This window comes from Pezoporus wallicus, unplaced genomic scaffold (assembly GCF_028554395.1).
Source record: "Pezoporus wallicus isolate ANWC-B61680 ecotype Strahan unplaced genomic scaffold, APGP_CSIRO_Pwel_v1 contig_4816, whole genome shotgun sequence".
Classification (NCBI taxonomy): Eukaryota; Metazoa; Chordata; class Aves; order Psittaciformes; family Psittacidae; genus Pezoporus; species Pezoporus wallicus.
This window is the reverse complement of record NW_026640990.1, coordinates 1,359,385-1,378,285: the sequence shown is the minus strand read 5'-3', so window position 1 is coordinate 1,378,285 and position 18,901 is coordinate 1,359,385. Positions and strand designations below refer to the sequence as shown.

Genomic DNA, 18,901 nt, shown 5'->3' with positions numbered 1-18,901 from the left:
ACTGGGGGCAGTTACCCAGAAGGGCTAGATCACTGCTCAGTTGGGTGGGGTATCAGTTGGCCGGTGGTGAGCGGTTGTATTCTCTTCCCTTGTTATTTCCCTTATCATTATTATTATTGGTGGTAGCAGTAGTGATTTGTGTTATACCTTATTTACTGGACTGCTCTTATCTCAACCTGTGGGAGTTGCATTCTTTTGATTCTCCTTCCCATCCCTCCAGGAGCAGGGGGAGGAAGAGTGGGGAGTGAGTGAGCAGCTGCATGGTTCTGGGTTGCTGGCTGGGCTTAAACCACGACAGTTCTTTTTGGTGGCCAACATGGGGCACAAAGATTTGAGATAACAACAGATCTGACCGGAGTGCGTCTAATCGTATTTGTGATAAGCATTTATTGTTTTGGATTAATAGTCACTCATCACAATGCTACTGCTGAACCCAGGACAACAAGCTGTTCCAGTGTTTCACCACCCTCATTGTAAAAGATTTCTTCCTCACATCCAGCCCGTATCTCCCCTCTTTCAGTTTAAGACCATCACCCCTTGTCCCACCACAACGGGCCCTGCTAAAAAGTCTCTCCCTATCTGTCTTATAGGCCCCTTTTAAGAACTGAAAGGCTGCAGTAACGTTTCCCTAGAGCCTTCTCTTCTCCAGGCTGAAAACCCCCAACTCTTGCAGCCTCTCCTCACAGGAGAGGTGTTCCATCCCTTTGATCATTTCTGTGGCCCTCATCTGGACCTTCTCCAACAAGTCCATGTCTTTTTTGTACTGAGGATTCCAGAGCTCCAGAGTTGAGCAGAGGGCCAGAACCATTTTCCTTGACCTGCTGGCCATGCTCCTTTTGATGCAGCCCAAGATACAATTGGACTTCTGGGCTGAAAGCACACATTGCTGGCTCATGTCCAATCTTTCATCCACCAATTCCTCCAAGTTCTTCTCCTTGGAGATAGATACTCTTGAGCTCTTCATACCCCAGCCTGTATTGATAGGAGGGGTTGCCCCGACCAAGGTGAGGGCTCTGCACTTGAATTGTTGAACCTCATGAGATTTGCAAAGGCCCACCTCTCAAGTCCAAGTCCCTCTGGATAGCTTCCCAGCCCTGCGGTGTATCAACTGCGCCACTCAGCTTGGTGTCGTCTGCAAACTTGCTGACAGCACACTCAATCCACTGTCTATGTCACTGATGAAGATATTAAACAGTACTGGTCCCAGTACAGACCCCTGAAGGATGCCACCTGTCACTGATCTCCACCCAGACATTGGACCGTTGACCACTACCCTCTGGATGCAACCATGCAGCCAATTCCTCATCAAAACAGACCACTCATCAAATCCATCTCTCTCCAATTTAGACAGAAGGATGCTGTGGGGGACTGTGTCTAAGGATCTCCAGAAGACCAGATAAACAACATCCATAGCCTTCCTTTATCCAGTGATGTAGTAACTCCATCATAGAAAGCCACAAGGTCGGTCAGGCAGGACCTGTCCTTGGTGAAGTCAGGCTGGCTGTCTCGTATCACCTCCCTGTCCTCTATGTGCCTTATCAGAGGTCCTAGAAGGATCTGTTCCATGATCTTCTCAGGCAGAGGTGAGGCGGAGAGGCTAGTAGTTCTCAGGGTCCTCCTTTCTTCCTCTTTTAAAAATTAGTGTGATATTGCCCTATTTCCAGTTACCAGGGACCTCACCTGACTGACAGGACTTCTCAAACATTATGGAGAGTGGCTTGGCAAATAACCCCAGCAATATAAGACAAAGGCCCAATTAAAGGCTATAATTAAAAAATACTAAAAAACCACCAAACTTTAATTTTTCTATTGCCTTTTGGGCAATAAATTATATGAATGTCTGTTTGCTATACATTTTTGAGAATTTGCTGAAGTACACACTAATTACTTGTTACTTTCAGGGGACCCCAGAGAACTTTAATATTTTTACAGGTTTTACTAATAGTGTTTAATTACTTTACATGGTCTCTTGAATGCATAAAGCATTTATGTAATAACATTAGTTAATTCAAAGTCTGAAATTGAAAGATTTCCATATTTTAAGACTATACCAAGTATTATGAGCTAATTGTTTAATAATGTCGAACTAGTATTTTTCATTATTATTATACTACTTTTTCATTATATATTATATAGAAATAGAAACCAACTTTAGACTATGTATGAGATGTTTAAAAACAGTGTATTTTCTTTTTGCTGAACAGTTCTAATCAGTCCTGTACCAGACAAACTTAAGCCTACTGTAAATGCATTAACCTTAAAGCTATTTTTCCTTATCCGTGTAAGCTAAGGTTTCCTTACCTTGTACCAATTCAGCGGTTACAACTTGAAAGAATACCTTTAGATCCACATAATGAAATAAAATTGTATGGTTAAGCAGCACAGTAATAAATTTCTAGATAAAAGGATTTCTGCAAAGACCAAGAAAGCTCTTTTACTTCAAAGCCTCTGCTCAAAACTTACATAGTGTCCTATGGTACTGGCATAGGTGTCAGCAATCCAGGACATCTCCCTCTCCCCTGTACTCATATCAGGAGCAGGCACATCAACACCAGGTCCTGTTAGCAAAGGTGAAAACGGCTTTTAAGGATCAAACATGAATAGTTATCTTCAACTATTATTCCCTTGGGAACTGTGCAGACCTTGGCAGAGAATAACTTCCTGTTTTATCCCCAGTTTATTACGCAAGCAGCAGATACAGACAGATTCAGTCTCAGATGCCGTACCATGTATTTGTACAATCCTGTCAAAACCTCCAACTTTTCACAAAAGCCATTCAGTAAAATGAAGGTCAGTTTGTCAATAAAAAGTCAGAGTAAGAGTAAGGTATTGCATCAAAAGCATTTATGGGTTTTTTGATGATCATTGCTGTAACAACAGGAAGGGCACTACCTAGGTAATGATTTCTATAAATCTGATGTTAATTGCGTTTTTTCATCCAATTGCTTGTTTGGTGTTGTGTAGTTTTGGTTTGCTGGGTTTTTTTTTGTTTGTTTTGTTCTTTTTAATTAGAATTTCCTTTTTGTTCCTATGTTTAAAAAATTGAAGATAGGCTATTCCTAGTCATTGTACTCTAGCATATGCATTTGATTTTACCACCCACTTCAAGAAAGAGACGCTACATCTTTCTTGATTAAATAAACCCTTGAAGGAACAAATTCTGCCTGTTTTTATTAGATAACTAAAAATAGCATTGGCCCAACCTATTTAAGATGAGAGGGACTTGCTCAGCAAGATTTTAAGTGCAACTCTGCCTCTACCAATTTTTTTTCTTAAGTGTTTTTAAACAGTTTATGAAAGCTTTGGCCTACCATAGAATCAAAAGTGAAGACAGATTTAGTCAAACCATTTTAATTGTCACTGAACTAACAATCACCATAGCTGGCATAGTGTACAGTATTACCCTAGTCACATGTCACATCAATAAGTGTGTTTATACAGAAGCTTAATTTAGATGAGAAACACTCTGGCCGGAAGAGCATATGACAAACACTCTGGCTGAAGAGCAAGAAAATGCAGATAAATGGATATATGTTCCCAGACATCAGGAATACATGACAGACCTTTAACTAGTTACATGCCTTCTTATTCCCTTGAATAAGAATCTCCTTTAGGTAAAATCCTCCATTTAATTACAAGTTGAGCTACTAACGTTCAGCTTTATCCAGAGGAGACTTCCAGATAGCAATGCCAGACAGCAAGCTATCAAAACAACTGTGGGTTGAGAGTCTGAATCAAACACCTAGTAACATTACAGAACCTGAGGTTGTTAGAACAGGCATCTATGCTTTTTGCCTATCCTTGCAGTCTGTGGTTGCCATGGATGAAGCAATCAACTTTCTCTGGGGTGGACCTTCTATTTCCTTCCTGTGTTTCCTCAGATATCTGCCAAAAGCCTCAAATGAGACTACAGGAAACAGTAACAGTGAAGAGTGATATTGGAGATTAAAATTGCAACAGACTGTCACTATTTTATAACCTATCTCTAAGAGAAATGTGATTCATTTCGGATCCTGTGAGCTCAGCTTTTGTGGCTTTTCATAACAGAACAGCCACAAGAAAAAGGTTAAGACAGCTCCCTTTAAAATCCACTAAGATGCAATGACTCAATTCTTTGTGGCTCTTTGCTGAAAGTACTGTACCCAAATTATTTACAGCTCTCAAAAACATGGTTATTTAAGGACACTATCTAGTGGGTGCTGTCAATGCACAGTAGATCAGATTCCTCATTTTTAATAGTAAAATTGCACAACATACCTATAAAGCCCTTTTTTGCAAGCTCCATGGTAAACCTTCTTGTGATCTTTTCCAATTCATTGTCCTATAGAGAAAATGCAATAAATATCACAAGAAAGTGTTTATGAATATTGGCTAGAACTTATGCCCACGTATAAAGAGATGCCCTTTTCTTTTAGAAGAAAGGATGATTCATATATTAACATAATTCATATGCCACTCCCTGACAGACCCTTAGTATTCAGGCAGCACAAGGACTGATTCAGCTTTCTTTCTACACATTCTGATCCACAAGAAGTTGGGAGTATGGTACGGGAAGAACCTGTGCTTGTAGCAGAGATTTCCAGTAAACAAATCTGATATCCTATGACAGAGATTTATAACCAGCAATAGCTGGGCTGCCAGCTGTGTAACCACCACAGTTGAACAACTTCACGCAAATCCTCACAGCAGTTTTGAGCTTAGAATATCTGCTACATATTCTAGTATTCCTTTCTGTATAAGTTATTTTAATTAGGGCAAGGTGACAAGCCTGCAATAAACCTTTTATAAGCCTAGTTAGTTATTATTCATATGGAACTGCATAGAAAAGTTTAATAAAGCATAAAACTACTTGTCAAAATAGACAAAAATATTTACTATTTTTCTAAGAGTAATTTAATTTAAGCCTTTATTAAGAGTATCAACGTGCTAAAAGTTCAGGTTCTAAATTATTTGTATTTTCCTGACTTCAAGGACAAAAAGTGGTAAGTTGAATATTGAATATTCCACCTCTGAAACACAGACTTTTAAGGAATTCTTTTCCTACCTATGGCATGCACAAGCCTTTACAGAGGCAGAAGAGGCAGGAAGTTTTAAGTGGTCAATAACGCCCTTAGGAGAGTTTTTTTAACTGGCTGGCTTCAGCACTGCAGAAAACTGAAATTTTATCTATTATTAAGCTTACTGTGTAGTTCTTGGGATTGATCTTGACACCAGCCTTTGCCCCACCAAATGGCACATCTACAAGAATGCAAAGGAAAATTATTTTACTTTTTCAACAACAAAGGCAGAACACATCAGTAATATGTGTGAATACCTGTATCTTTGATTTTAGTAGTGAATTTGGTTTTGCCATATTCAGGGCTTCACAAGTTTAAGCTATATCATTTAGGTATTCCTATAGAAATGGGAAATCTTTCAAGGGCAGCTTGAAAATGGTCTTCAAAACTTAGATGTTCATGATTTAAATTTCCTACACTTCAAGCTCTTGTACTTGGCATTTGTAGAAACAGTGAGTTCTACAGTTTAGATTTTACTGATTTAGCTCAAAAAATTTTACTTTGGAATTCATAAGTGAAGTGTCTTTATAAACAAAATGTATTTTGTTTTCTTATACATAATATGCAAATTCTCTCCAAACTCCCCTAAAGTTTAGTAGTCATGTATGAAATATACTTCTTTATAACCCATAAAGGAACTTTACCCTTCTCTCCCCACAGTTTACCTCCCTGAGTCCTTTTCAGCCTCCATCTGTTCCCCCTAAAATTAGCCCCCTCCTAATCCAAGTTTGTCATACTTTGATTTGAGTTCAAGATGCAGCATTTTAAAGGAGGTGGTAGCTAGCAGAATTCTGACTTTTCAAATGAAAATGCAACTTTATTCAAGCATCTACAGTAACAGCAGAGGGAATATGTATTATTATTTTGGTCACTATGTATTTTTCCCATCTTGTGACAGCCTTTAGTCAGATCAGTGTCTAATCTAGCACCTTTAAATGGCTTTTATGTAAATTACATCAGTACTAAGTGAAATTAAAGATTGTATCCTTGCTTGAAAAATTATCACTTACCAACCACAGCACATTTGTATGTCATTAGAGATGCTAAGGCTTTCACTTCATCCACACTAACATCCAAACTGTAACGAATACCTGTAAGAGACACATGAGAAAAAAAGGAATTCACTGAACAACTTCTTAGGTATTTATAAATTGGGAAGGTTACTTCTATACCAGCCACCTGTAAGATACGATTATGTAATTTATCAACTTACTTGTTTTAAGAGTTGAAGAACAATTACCCATTCTCCTACTTAAATATCTTTTACTTAGCAGAAATTCAAGACTTCAGTAGTTCTCAATTAAGTAGTTTAACAGCAGTACTCAACCTTGGAAGAAAAGTGAGTATTACTTGTGATGAAGATGAGACAAGCTGATAGGTAACTAGAAGTACAGTTTTCGAGAGACTGATAAAGCTCATCTGCATTCTGTAAGATTTTTAGCTCTGGACTTCATTCACTGTACATACAAGATGAACTTTGTTCCTTCACATAACTTATCAGTACAGGTTATAATCAAGATATTTTCGCTATAGTAATGCAATCTCCTGTTATGAGCCATATGTAGCTTCAAGGCTCTAGCTACTAAGCACAGTCACATAACAAAAAGCATCAATCCACTCCATTAATTCAAACTTGTTCAAAACATTTTAATGGAGTAACTCTATCCCAGTAGCAAGCTTGCGTGACCAGGGCCACCCAGCCTGCACCCACATGGAAGCCAGCCCAAGCCTGCATTCTCTTCTCTGAGCCATTCAGCAGAACTGCAAGTGCATGCTGACAGGTGGTACAGATGCAAATTGTAGTAGCTGTGGTCTGGTAACAGCTTGGATGCATTGGGTTATCCCAGTTTTCACAGCAGCTCAAAACTGAGTGGAAAATGATTACATAAAGATAGGGAGATGTGTCACCTGCCTGACTCTTACCAGCCTTCTAAAGAAATAGGGTGTAGCTGTGCAATAATTTGACTGCATTCAAAATTAAAATTCACGTATTCTGGAGGCAGCTGCAGAGCAGAAAACATTCAACCAAACTGACAGCACACATACACAGAACCCTAAACATGATGTTTAAGATCAACACAGTGCTCAAAATCATGTGGCCACTGATAATAAAAACAAACCCTACAGCTATATATTATCTTCTATCCAACATTCTCCTACATCACTAAGCATTTAACAGAGCCATGAAGAATTTATCATTCCCACCTCTGCTCCCCAAATCCTTGGCTGTAGGGTGTGCCAAGTTGCACGGTAGCTTGTAGCAGGCACAGAGTGTCCTTCAGATGTCAGGACAAAGCACCACAAATTTCCTATTATGTACAGAGAAGACCATATTCAGGTCCTTAGGAGTGAAAAAATGCCAGCATACATTATCCAAACTAAAGTACTCTGCTGCTATGGAAGCCATTCCTGAATGCTCTGGAAACAATCCCAGATTCAAAGGAACTGAGTGCTGCTCAAATAAAGCTGAGGGCCAAGTGCTGCTTTATGCAAGTTCAATTGGTAAAAGAAAGTATCGTGCCTCTGCACAACAGAATTTAAATTTAGTGTGTATATGGGGGAAGAGTGGTCTCCAAAAGCAAACTAACTAGTTCCTGACTTAAATAGCTGTAAGGTATTCATATCTGGGATTTCAAGAACCTTCTCACAGGAAGTAATATTCAAAATGTAAGTGGAATCTATCAAAGCCCAACAGACCAGTCACAGTTGCAACATACATGGTTTTTTTTAACATGCCTTACTCTGATCCTTCAGAGGAGCAGTTATCCTTCTTGCCAGGCCCTGAGCAAGAAAAAAGCAACACCTATGGCACTGACTGTCCTGCCGGGGGGCAGCTCTCTGTTGGTTGAGTGGGTACTCTGGGGACAGGTCTCATTTGAGCACTGCTCAGGCCAGCCAACGTTGAAGCCACAATCTATGCTGGACAAAAATGTACTCTGCCCCTCCACCCCAGCTGAACTAGGCCACTGTGTATTTATTCAAGCTATACATTTATTAAAATGTAAAGTTGCATATACAAAGTAATTTTGCTGTAATTATACTCCTGCAGGCACACCAAATGTTACTTATTGATATATGGAAAGCAGCAGGGGGATTAAATAGTTGGGAATAGTCACTTTATACTTTTTGACAGGGAAGAAAAATATGAAAGGAGCAAGCAGCCTCTTCTGCACATCATATGGAAGATGGGATCTGAAAAGGTGAACAAGGAGCAGTTTAACTAGCACACTCAAACACATGCTAAACAGTTCTATCTCCAGTGTCCTTGTATTACAGTCATGGCTTACTACAAACTTTATTGTAATAAATATTAAACTTTCATTCCAAGGAAAATACAGAAAAAGCCCGAAGACTGACCAAACACTGTAAGGCTTTCAGCCAAGTTGCCTTTTTGTCACCCATGTACATGTACCCAAATAGGGAAAACTTTCAGACTTGAGGCTGTAACTGTCTTTTTCTGGACAACTTCATATTTCTGAGCAAGACTTAGCTTCTTTTCTAGCCTTTTTTAACAGTTCTAATCAAAATGGCTTGTTTGCAGGCTTTATCTACTGGAGTGGGAGACTCGTCAACTCCAAGAGCTGTGCTGACCTCACTAGCCACTTTCAGTTTATCTGCTAAAAACTTCCATTACAGTGTAAGGCAAAATTCAGAGTGTGGATTCCAGGTTTCCTCACAGGTGTGATGTTTTTTCCTTTCTATGGCAGGCGTAGATAACATTTAAGATGTGCTAACATTTCATTCTTTTTCACAATTCAGCCAATTACCATTTTCAGGAATTGAAATCACTCTATAGGAGGCCCATCTCTTGACAGGGAAGTTATTTGTGCTAAGCTGTTAGGACTGATGAGAAGCAGGCATCTGAGAATGCTGTACATTCCATCTGCAAGGGGATGCACAAAGATAAAAGACTTAATTTCTATTCTATTTGTACATCACTGAAATTTAGTTTGACAGCTTCCTAATTTGGCAGGAGAGTATTGCCATGCATTTGTATGGCTCTTTTGGCAGTGCTACTATGCATTCAATAGCCTGAGTCTAAAAATGGACCATAAACACAGATAAAATACTCAAGTTTTTTTTTTTTTTCATTTTTTTAATACAGAAGCAAATGAAAGTCACTGCTATGCAGAAAGATTTTAATTTTTCTAAACCCTGGCAAGTACCACACAGTAAGTTTCTGGAAACTGGTGACTTTTACAGCAAACTAGCTACAAAAAAATAGTTTGAAGAAAGCCTCAAGTTACAGTATGACTCACTACCATGGAAAATACTTTTCATTGGGAAACAAATTCTTGTTCTAGTTGAGAATTCTCTTTCCTTGCCACACCCCAAGAAGTTAAACAGTATGCTAAGCGACTTTGTTTTCTATGCACAAGACCTTTTAGATGAGGAAATGTTTTCATTTTAATTTTGTTTCACTATTGTGCAGTATAAAGAGAAGGCTTTATCATCACATTGCAGTACCTATATTTTTTAAATTTTCTGGTTTTGCAATCTGTATTTTGGATACATTATACTTCACTCAGTTACCTCTTGCACCAAGCTCAATACTTGTTTTAGCCAGAGTAAAATTTGCTCATGATTTAAGCTTAGGTTCTTGGATGCTTATGGATTAATTTTCACTTTTCCAAATGAAGATAGCAAAACACTTGAAACACTTTTCAAATAAATACCAAAGTAGTAATTATCAGTAAGGTTGCATTTTGGATTCTGTAAGAAGAGCAGTTATCCTTTAATTCAGCCTGTTTGTAATATAGAGTGTACTAACAGGCATGCAACAAGTATCTTTATTTCAAAGAAAACTGGGTATACAATTTTACGAGTTTTTTTTTTTTTTTTACAAGATTTCAGTGGTCTATGATGTTGAGAACCACCGGCTCTTCAAGGAAGATTACTGCCTTTTTAGTACACCTAAAAATCTACACTTAAAGAAGTTGCTGTCATCATTACCTGATTTTCTAAGTGCAGTTATCTTAAATAGTAATATCTATGTATGTTCTCAACATTAATGAGCATGAAGTATTCAAAGCCAAGTCTCAAAACTAAACAGTAGCCATAGTAACAGTTCAGGACAAAATACTCTGTGCACTACTCCTCCTGAGCTAACTATCTTGCAAGTTTCTCAAGTTCCCCAGAACCTGGAACAGTTTTGCACCTCAACCTGAATTGTTAATGTCTAACTAAAGCTTTCATCCTGCTTAGACTTCAGTGTTTTATTCTAGTTGTGAAGATCTTTTGAACTTTGAAACTAATTTGGGTCCTTTACAGATGACAATTCCTGTTAAGATGATGCATTCGTTCTGCTCACCTCTATTTGCAAATTGCTTGCTCATCAAACAAGCGTTCCAAAGCAGCAGCTAACCTACACATCCATACAGTAGTCAGCAAAACATATTTCCTTATCTCTTTCAAAAGGTTTTACAAGTGACTACAGCTATACTAATCTCCCAATCAGCAACACTGGATTCTGCAGTGGCTCTGAGGGGTAACAGCTCGCCTGACCCTGTCCAAAGGCTGACATGACATCCAGAGTCAGGAGCTTCAGTAAAGATGCACATCTTGTTCAAACTCTTCATCAAAATCCCCAAACCCCATAAATAAGCATTATTGCAATGCCTTAGTTTCTTAATGTTTTAACTCTGAATTATGTATAAAATTTTCATTTACATGAAATTTAGGAAGTAAACAAGTGAGACTGCGATTATACTATTATAAAACTCTTAAGTAATCTCTGATACCTAAAACAGCAGGAACAGATCTTCAAAACAATCCTTAGGCTTTCAGCACATTTTTCTAAATCCAGAAAAAAAAATAAAATCCAGCTTTCCTTAGAAGAAAAGTGCTTAGCCTTATTTAACCATTTGGAAATTGTGGTAAACAGCACAATAACAAGTTTGTAATTATTGATGACAAAGAAATTCCAGACAAACCTAACAAAGCCAGATGAGTAATTCAGTGCTGGAAATGATGATTACTGTATACCAACTGGCAACAAGAACTACTCAATCCTAAATTCAGTTAACTAGCTGACATGAGAGGAGATAAAAATATTTATCTTTTCCCTCACAGCATTAGGCAGCTATAACCTGGGGCAGGGAAGATTCCCCTATGAACATACACCCCATTCTGATTTAACCAAAAGTATCTATTCAGTGACCATAAGGCAGTCAACCAGACAGAATACTTCAGTATAGCACTTCCTGACTATTTTTAATAAGCTATACTTACACTTGAAATATACTTAAACATATACACATCTATTTCATTCCATACAGAGAAAAAACAGTAATATTACCTATTAAAAAATAAAGTACAGTGCATTAGTAAGACCTTGTGTTTTAAATGCAAATATGAGATATTCAGTATTACCACTAGGCATATTACCTGAATGTATGCACTTAGATTATGCCTACAGAGTCTCACTTACAGAACTACCTCAACCCTACCTAAAGGATTAGGTTCCTTATTAAGATGCACTCAACACTGTAGTAACAAGGACTGATACAGAGAGATGCAGTAACACTACTTCCATGTAGATATTAATACCAAGTGCATGGGTGTGTGCAGAGGGCGGAAATAACACATGAGCTGGCCGTGGCCAGTCCAAATACCACAGAAGCCATAAAACAATAAGCTAAAGCCACCACAGTGCTGACACGAAGCAGGCAAATTCCATGCTCTTCCTAAGAGTTTATTTCCTAACGAGATGAAGCTGTTGCAATTCATGCAAAGAATACCTGCTAGGATGACCCAGGGAACAGGAGGGAGATTATCACACAAGAGATTCCCCTTCTCACCCCCTCCAACACGTGTTTATCCAGAAAGCCCAATGCTGAGAGTGGTATGATATCTCTATAAATAGACAAGGAGCCAACAGTAGCAAGGGAAAACAACTATAGAAGATCAAGGACAAAGCTGGCTACTGCACAAACAGTATGAGCTGATTTATATGAGAAAGCTGAGACTGAAAAGATTCATAGCTAGAAGAGCAAGGAATAGCCTCCTACAAGAGTACCAGAGGTAAAACTACAAAACTGATAGAGTTCACTGAGAACTGCAACAGCAAAACACAGGACACCACATTCCTTGTCCTTCTTTATTTTTCAGTTTGCAATTTAAACACATAACCACTGTTGAACTAGTTGTAAAGTAAAGTAAGCTACAGGAAGAGGACAGAGAGGTATAAAATAAGGCATTTGTATAAGCTTTAGCTAGCAAGTGTTATCACAGTTAAGCTAACTAACCCCCTTTTTCTTTTCTGTAAAACTTATTCCTTTGAAGTTTGATCAGTTTCCATGGTTTATTTCAGGTTACAGATGGTCTGTGTTATAGTTCCACCTGTTGCAGGGTCCCTAGGTACATTTCCATGTATTATCCTTGAAGACCCCTAGGCCAAAGACATGACCTCAGAGCTTTTATCAGTGCATGACTTAAACAAGCTAAGCCACCAATACAACCCCAGGATAAACAGAGTTTGATGAAGTCAAGATATCTTACAGCATTACTTCTTACTTTCCTCACTTACAAAAGGGAATAAACAATGTCACAATAGCCAAGGCAGTACATGGGGTTGTACTGGTCCAACTCTTGCACGTATGTGTATACTGTTTTAGACAAGACAATGTGTATAACAGAAACTATCTGATGGCTGGGCACCAAGATTAGCATCAGCCTTAGATCTCTGCAATTGGAAAAACCACAGCAAAGTTAACATGAATAAATGTCACCTTATGCAGTAAGAAACTCATTAACATAAACCCGTAAGTCAAATGAGGATAGATCCTTACAGGCAGAAGGAAAGTAGCCAAAACCAGGACAAAAATTTTGTCACATAGAATAGCTTCTTCCACTAACCAGCCAAGGCAGCACCACACAGGAAATAAGATTAATTCACCTCCAAATCAACTAATAAATAAAGTTAAGAATCATTTGTCTGCATACAAAACTTTGCAACTTCAAAGTAACATATAGCAAAGTTTTGCAAAATTCCTATTTAAGTGAAAGTTAGACTAAAACTAGTCTGGAACTAAAGATAGTTTTAAAAAGCCTTGCTGAACTAAGGAAGCAGCTGAGACTTGATTAAGGCAGTTTGGGTGACCATAAACAAAAGGTTAGGTTGTTTCCCAGCTCTGCTTCATTTGCTTTCATTGATAACAGACCTGTTGGACAGTTCGTTAACATGAAAAGGCTTTAAAATAATTTTAAACCCGCTTAATAGCTTTATCCCCACAGTAGATGCTGCCTAATAAACATGGAATGATTTCCATACTACTAAGTAGGTAATAGCTCAATAAGCTTATTCTATTTTCCGAAACTGTCCTACTAATGAAAACAGCTGTCAGCAGCCACATGAAAAAGCAGCTTAACCAGTTTTACACCTTTCACAGAACCTGATAAAATAATGAATCTTTGTAAATAATTTTAAGTAGGGACTGTCAGTTCTTTTCAACAGTCATCCGTATTCAGCCATCTCATTTCCTGTACCCTATTTGGTACGTTTTAGTTCTTCAGGCAGCTGTCAGTGCAGTGACAACAGCAGCTGTGGTTTCCTGTTAGTGCTGGCCACTAGCATGCAAGTCATCACATAAGCAAAGGAAGGAGTGATCTGACCCTCCAGCATTACTTCAGCTACCATGCAGCATCAGCCCAGTTGTATGAATACTAAGTTTGGATCATAAGCAACTTGAGTTCCAACACACAAAGAAAACTGCTTATCTCCTATGTTCTCAATGGGATGAGGAAGCATCTAAAAATTTTCCTTTCCAGCAAGGAAATTGCAGAAAACAGTCTTAAAAACTTGGACTTGTGTGCTGGACATACTGTGAGTGCTACCACTTCAATGGGTATATTCATGACCATTCTGCAAAGATTCCTAAAGCACAGAAGAGAAGCACACCAAAAGAAAAAAATCACCACCTTCTTGAATGGCAAAATTTTGCAACCCCCAAAGTAGGAATTGAGGATTAATTTCTACAGCAATGAAATAGGTAAGCACCACAAAATACAACAAGAAATATTATTTCTGGATTCTCTCAATGAGGTGGAAAAAAACCCACAAGTTATAAACTGGAAAGAAAGCATGTTTCAGTACCTAGTGCCAGTTCTCCTGAAAAGCACTTCTCTTGACTCAATGAAGAATCACCTGCACTACCGTGTAGTGACAACTGTGTCCAACAAAATCAAGTTGACTTGTGTTTCTACACCTGTTTTGAGAGAGGAGAGTAGGATAAGCCATTAAATAACTTCCTATTTTTATTAACTGTGCCTTAGATTACTAGAACTAGGGTATTAAGAGCATTTAGCTTTTTGAATAGAAATAAGATAGTCATGTTCCCAATCAAGATGTAGTTTACCTACACAGAACACGCAAGACTGATCTTAAATTTGCCCTCACCCAGCCCAATCCATGTGGTCTGCCACTCCATTTCTGCAATATGTCACAGTCGTCCATCCACTCAGAAGTCTTATTTTCAAAGCAGACCCCTTCTGGCATTCACTGCTGACTTATTTCTACTTTCAGGCAAGAGAGAAGCCAGCAGAGAAGGAGGTACAGGACTACTAGCAGAGGAAACAGATACTGGCAGGTATCATGACATGCACATGCAAGTGTTAAACTCGCTTCATAAAGATCAATCTTGCATTAAGTAGTTTGGCACTTTCCAGATTTGGGCTGGACTACTGAGCAGGAGTTGAGGTTTCATCCAGAAGAGAATGAGCAGGCAAAGAAACTGAGGCTGACATCTGTGACAGAAGGCACATAATCTAGCTACTATAATATTAACCTACAGCCATTTAAGGCTCCTTAAGTGGAGATAATTCAAATGTTTTTAGTCTCTCTTTCCTCAAGAAATTCGGCTGTCTACAGGTTTAGAGCATTTACTTTTTTTTTTAAATTAGATTTACAGTACAAATTCTTCATTAGTTCACAGTTAAATCTGTAGATGATCTTACAAAGAAAAAGGTATGCAGAAGTAACTTACAGTTGCTAATGAGGTATTTTGGTATGGATGTACAAAAGAAATGAGGAACTAAATTTAAGGCTAAAAACATTTGTTTTCCTGCATTCCACACCTGAATCTTAAAGTACACCTTGATCATTTGTCTAATTTGCATAAAGAACAGTATTTAACATCCTCTAAACAGGATCTTTTATTCTTCATCTTATGTAAAACTCAAAAACTACGAGATGAGCTTTTAAAGCACAATGGTTAAGAAAATGACAGAGATGACAATGCATCCATACCTGCTAGCAGAAAATAAATGTTGTTTCTTAGTACCAAATACACATCCTTAAAAATAAAAAAAATAAAATATATAAAACATACAGTATGGGGAGCCTTAATTTTAACAAGCTTTCTTTTTCAGTAAGTGCAGATTTAAAGTTCTGCATCTGAAAAGATCTGGAAGTTGTGCTTCTCCTACTACTCTGCAAGCCTTCCAGATGCCAACTCATACCTTCTTTTAAAAGGTGCCCTATGTCCCTTGCTGTTTCTTGCTGGTGTGAATTATCTTCATCAGACTCTGAGCTCCACAGTGCCCGGGACACCCACCTCACCAAGTTTTTCCACTTCATAACCCTATGGAGCCTGAATTTATTTATCTAGGCTTTGCTGAGAGGGAAAACTGTTTGTTTCATTTGGAGGTTTTTGATGGTTTTTTGGGGGGAGTGAGGTAGGTGTTCTTGTTTTTTTCCCTTTGGAATCTACTAGGATTCTCGTTTAAACATCACTTCTAGACAAAAGGTCAAGTTGTTTGTGTATTCTGGGTGGGTCTAATATATCATAAATGCAGAAATATCTTTAACATTCCTGTTCTTTCCAATTTAAATAGAAGTGTTCTAATTCCTCCCACCTTTTTTGCATAGCAGGTTTCAAGCAGTCCATCTACACTTATCTCACGTCCCATTTAAATTTACTGCAAAGCCAGATGTGTCATCTGACAGTGAGCAAATCCCTATAGAGCATTAGAAGGTGAAAACCATTAATGATCACTACACTGAAGAGACTGGAAAGGAAATAACATTTGCAATTCCTTCCCTAAGCCCACTTGGAGTAGAGAGCAGCACAGGAAGAAAATTACATACTATTGAGACTTTATATCTTCTTTAGCTGTCACTTCAGATTGCCTTGAAATTTACAGTTGTAACTTTCCAGAAATGCTCCAGTGCACACAGACCTAAGAAATGCTACTGAAAAATCAAGAAATTCTGTGGAGCATTTAGAAATACAGGTATCAGAACAGATGGTATCCAGCACCCAATTGGTGCTTTTTGTTCATATACAAAGTCTTTTCCACTTCTTTGTTGTGAAAACATTAATTCCTTCCATTTTGAGCAATACTAATGTGAAATATTAGACATTATCATACATAAACCACTATCTTGTTACTTCAATTACCACTGAACTGTATTTTGGTATACAAGAGGGGATCTTACAAGAAACACGGGCTGTACAGAAAATGACTTTCTGTAAACAGCAGCAAAAAGTAACAACCTAAGCAGTGACAAAACAGCAGTCTAACAACTCATCACTATTTTAAACGAGATTACAGCAATGGCAGAGAAACAGTAGGTCCACACACAGTAAGCATCAACCATTCCTGACTTCAGTCACAACTAAGTCTGATGCTGGTAACTCTTGTTGCAAGGAAGCACCAGAAGTTGAGTTAGTCCCTTTTGGCTAAGAATTAAGCATGTCACAGGACACTCACTATATATTTTATTTTTTAAAGCTAGGAAACATTAGCAGGACAGACTAATAGTGCTGCAAAGAGAAAACGTCCCATGTCATATACACCAAACGGGTTATCAAGAACACATTAACCTAGGAACATCTTTCCTACTCTAGTCTCAAAGTCAGTCACTGATCAGAATTTACAAATAAATCTTTTCTTTCAGCAACCACCATTATTCACCACAAAGCTGGTCTATGCTGAAGAAAAAAGAAATGTATTTGCAGATCATAGAAGCCCTAGTTTGAGACACAGCCCTGAAACAGCCTCCAATACTTAACTGTCCACAAAGATCAGAACTCCTCAGTAAGTTATGGCAAAGGACATCTGTATTTGTTTTTCAAGGAAGTGACATCTATGCTGCACTAAAAGGAAGTTCGATTCCTCTGAGATCAGAGCTGGTGCCACATGAATTCAGCTCTGGCGGGACTGACCCTCCCAGTCCCCTTGTACAACAGGCATGGTGTTGGCCTCACCTATGCCAAGTCAGCTTTCCCTAGAAAAATTACTTTTGACTCTTCCTGTGTATCCAGCCGCTAGCTGGGAAAACTTGTTTTTCTCTACCGACGTTTCGTGAGCGAGCATTGGTCTTTAGTGAACACAGCAAGCAGTGTGTTAAACGATGGCTTCTTCAGCTCCCGCCTCAAGAGTAGACACTTTAAGCGCGGAGTTTCCACGTTTTTCAACAAACACTAGTGAGGTTTGAGTCACGCTAACTGCCCAGGCTGCCCTCGCACCCTTCACCTTGCCTAAGGCCAGGCCAACGGTGTCTACTGCAAAGACCACACGACCAGCCGCTGTGAGACCTCACACCTCGGATAACAACCCGGGCAATAGATCGCTGAAGGGCTGCGTAGGAACCACTCTGCCCCTGCTCCTGCCTTCCATTCAGATACCAGATACTGCAGGTGATAGAGGGACGCTGCTGGCTGTCATCGCCGGAACGGCTGCTAACGGCCGCTGGCCGGCCGGGCACAGAGGAATCAAGCGTCACCTCCCCAGTATTCCAGGGCAAGGGAAGCAATTGCCGGGCAGAGGCTCTGCGGGCCTCCACGGACACCAGGGGGGGATGAAGGGACAAGGGGACGGCGGGTCTCACCTCCCTTGCAGGGGGTGCGGTGTTGGCTGTGCTGCGCCCGGTAGCCCTCGATCACCTCCCACTCGCCGTTGTCACGCTTGATGGGGAAGGAGACACTGAGCACATGGTTGCAGGGCTTGATGATGCGGAGAATGCCGCGGACGCGGTGGCGCCGATCCTCCATACTCTCTCGGGTGCGCAGCCCCTCCACCAGTTTGTCTTCCACGATACTGGCGCCGCGGTCGAAGAACCCCTCCACCATCTTGAAGAAGTTCGGGTTGTCTTCCTTTTTCGCCGCCTCGCAGTAGTGCCGCCTCGGGCACCTGCCCCCACTCCATGCCGCCGCTGCCCCCCCAGCAGCCGCCGCCGTCCCGCCCGGCTCCGCGCCCGCCAGCACCGCGCCGGCGGCCAGGCGGGACGCCAGCAGCTCCCCCAAGTAGCGGTACATGGCGGCAGCCACCAGCGCTTCCGCTACGCGCGCAGAGATGAAGCGGCGGCAAGCCCTGGTGCGGCGCTGCTGCCACAACGGGCGCAAAGCGCGCCCTGGCTGTTTTCCCATAGGCCTCGGTAGGTCGGCGGCGAAGGAGGGCGGCTTCTCCCCGCCTCTTCTCTCCTCTCTTCCCCGCCTCTTCTCTCCTCTCCTCTCCTCCCCGCCGCTTCCCGCCTGGATCCTTTTCTCTTCCTGTCACAGAGCCCGGCCGCGGTGTGTTGGGTGCTCGCGCTTCGCGCCTCACGCGTGTGGCTGCGGTCCGTCTCTCCGGGCGGAGGGGTGGGGTGTAGGGGGCTCCGCCGTCCCTCGCTGGCGAGGTGCTGCTCCTCTTGAGCTCCGTTGTGCTGTGCTGGGAAGGAGCCGTTGCTGGTGAAGAGCGTGGGGCAAGTAGTCTTCACTAAGGCACCACTGTGAGATTCTGGCTACCTTCCAGCGCCTTGCGCCCTGCTCTGCTCCCCTCCGCTCCAAACAGGGGCATGGCAGTGCCCTGGGCGAGGGAAGTCTGGCGGGATTGCCGCCCTTATTTGAGTAAAACATATGGTT

The 18,901-nt window shown here is 40.4% G+C and overlaps 1 protein-coding gene across 1 annotated transcript in view; it reads right to left on the bottom strand.

Moving 5' to 3' along the window:
- Positions 1 to 18,354, bottom strand: part of GLUD1 (glutamate dehydrogenase 1) — a 30,741-nt gene extending 12,387 nt beyond the window's left edge. Inside the window, exons 1-5 of the mRNA XM_057421606.1 lie at positions 17,890 to 18,354; positions 6,068 to 6,148; positions 5,183 to 5,238; positions 4,258 to 4,321; positions 2,464 to 2,558 (exon numbers count right to left, since the gene is read on the bottom strand). Coding sequence (XP_057277589.1) covers positions 2,464 to 2,558; positions 4,258 to 4,321; positions 5,183 to 5,238; positions 6,068 to 6,148; positions 17,890 to 18,316 — 723 coding nt within the window. The 5' untranslated portion in view covers positions 18,317 to 18,354. The remainder of the gene's footprint in view (positions 1 to 2,463; positions 2,559 to 4,257; positions 4,322 to 5,182; positions 5,239 to 6,067; positions 6,149 to 17,889) is intronic.
- Positions 18,355 to 18,901: the final 547 nt, after the last annotated feature.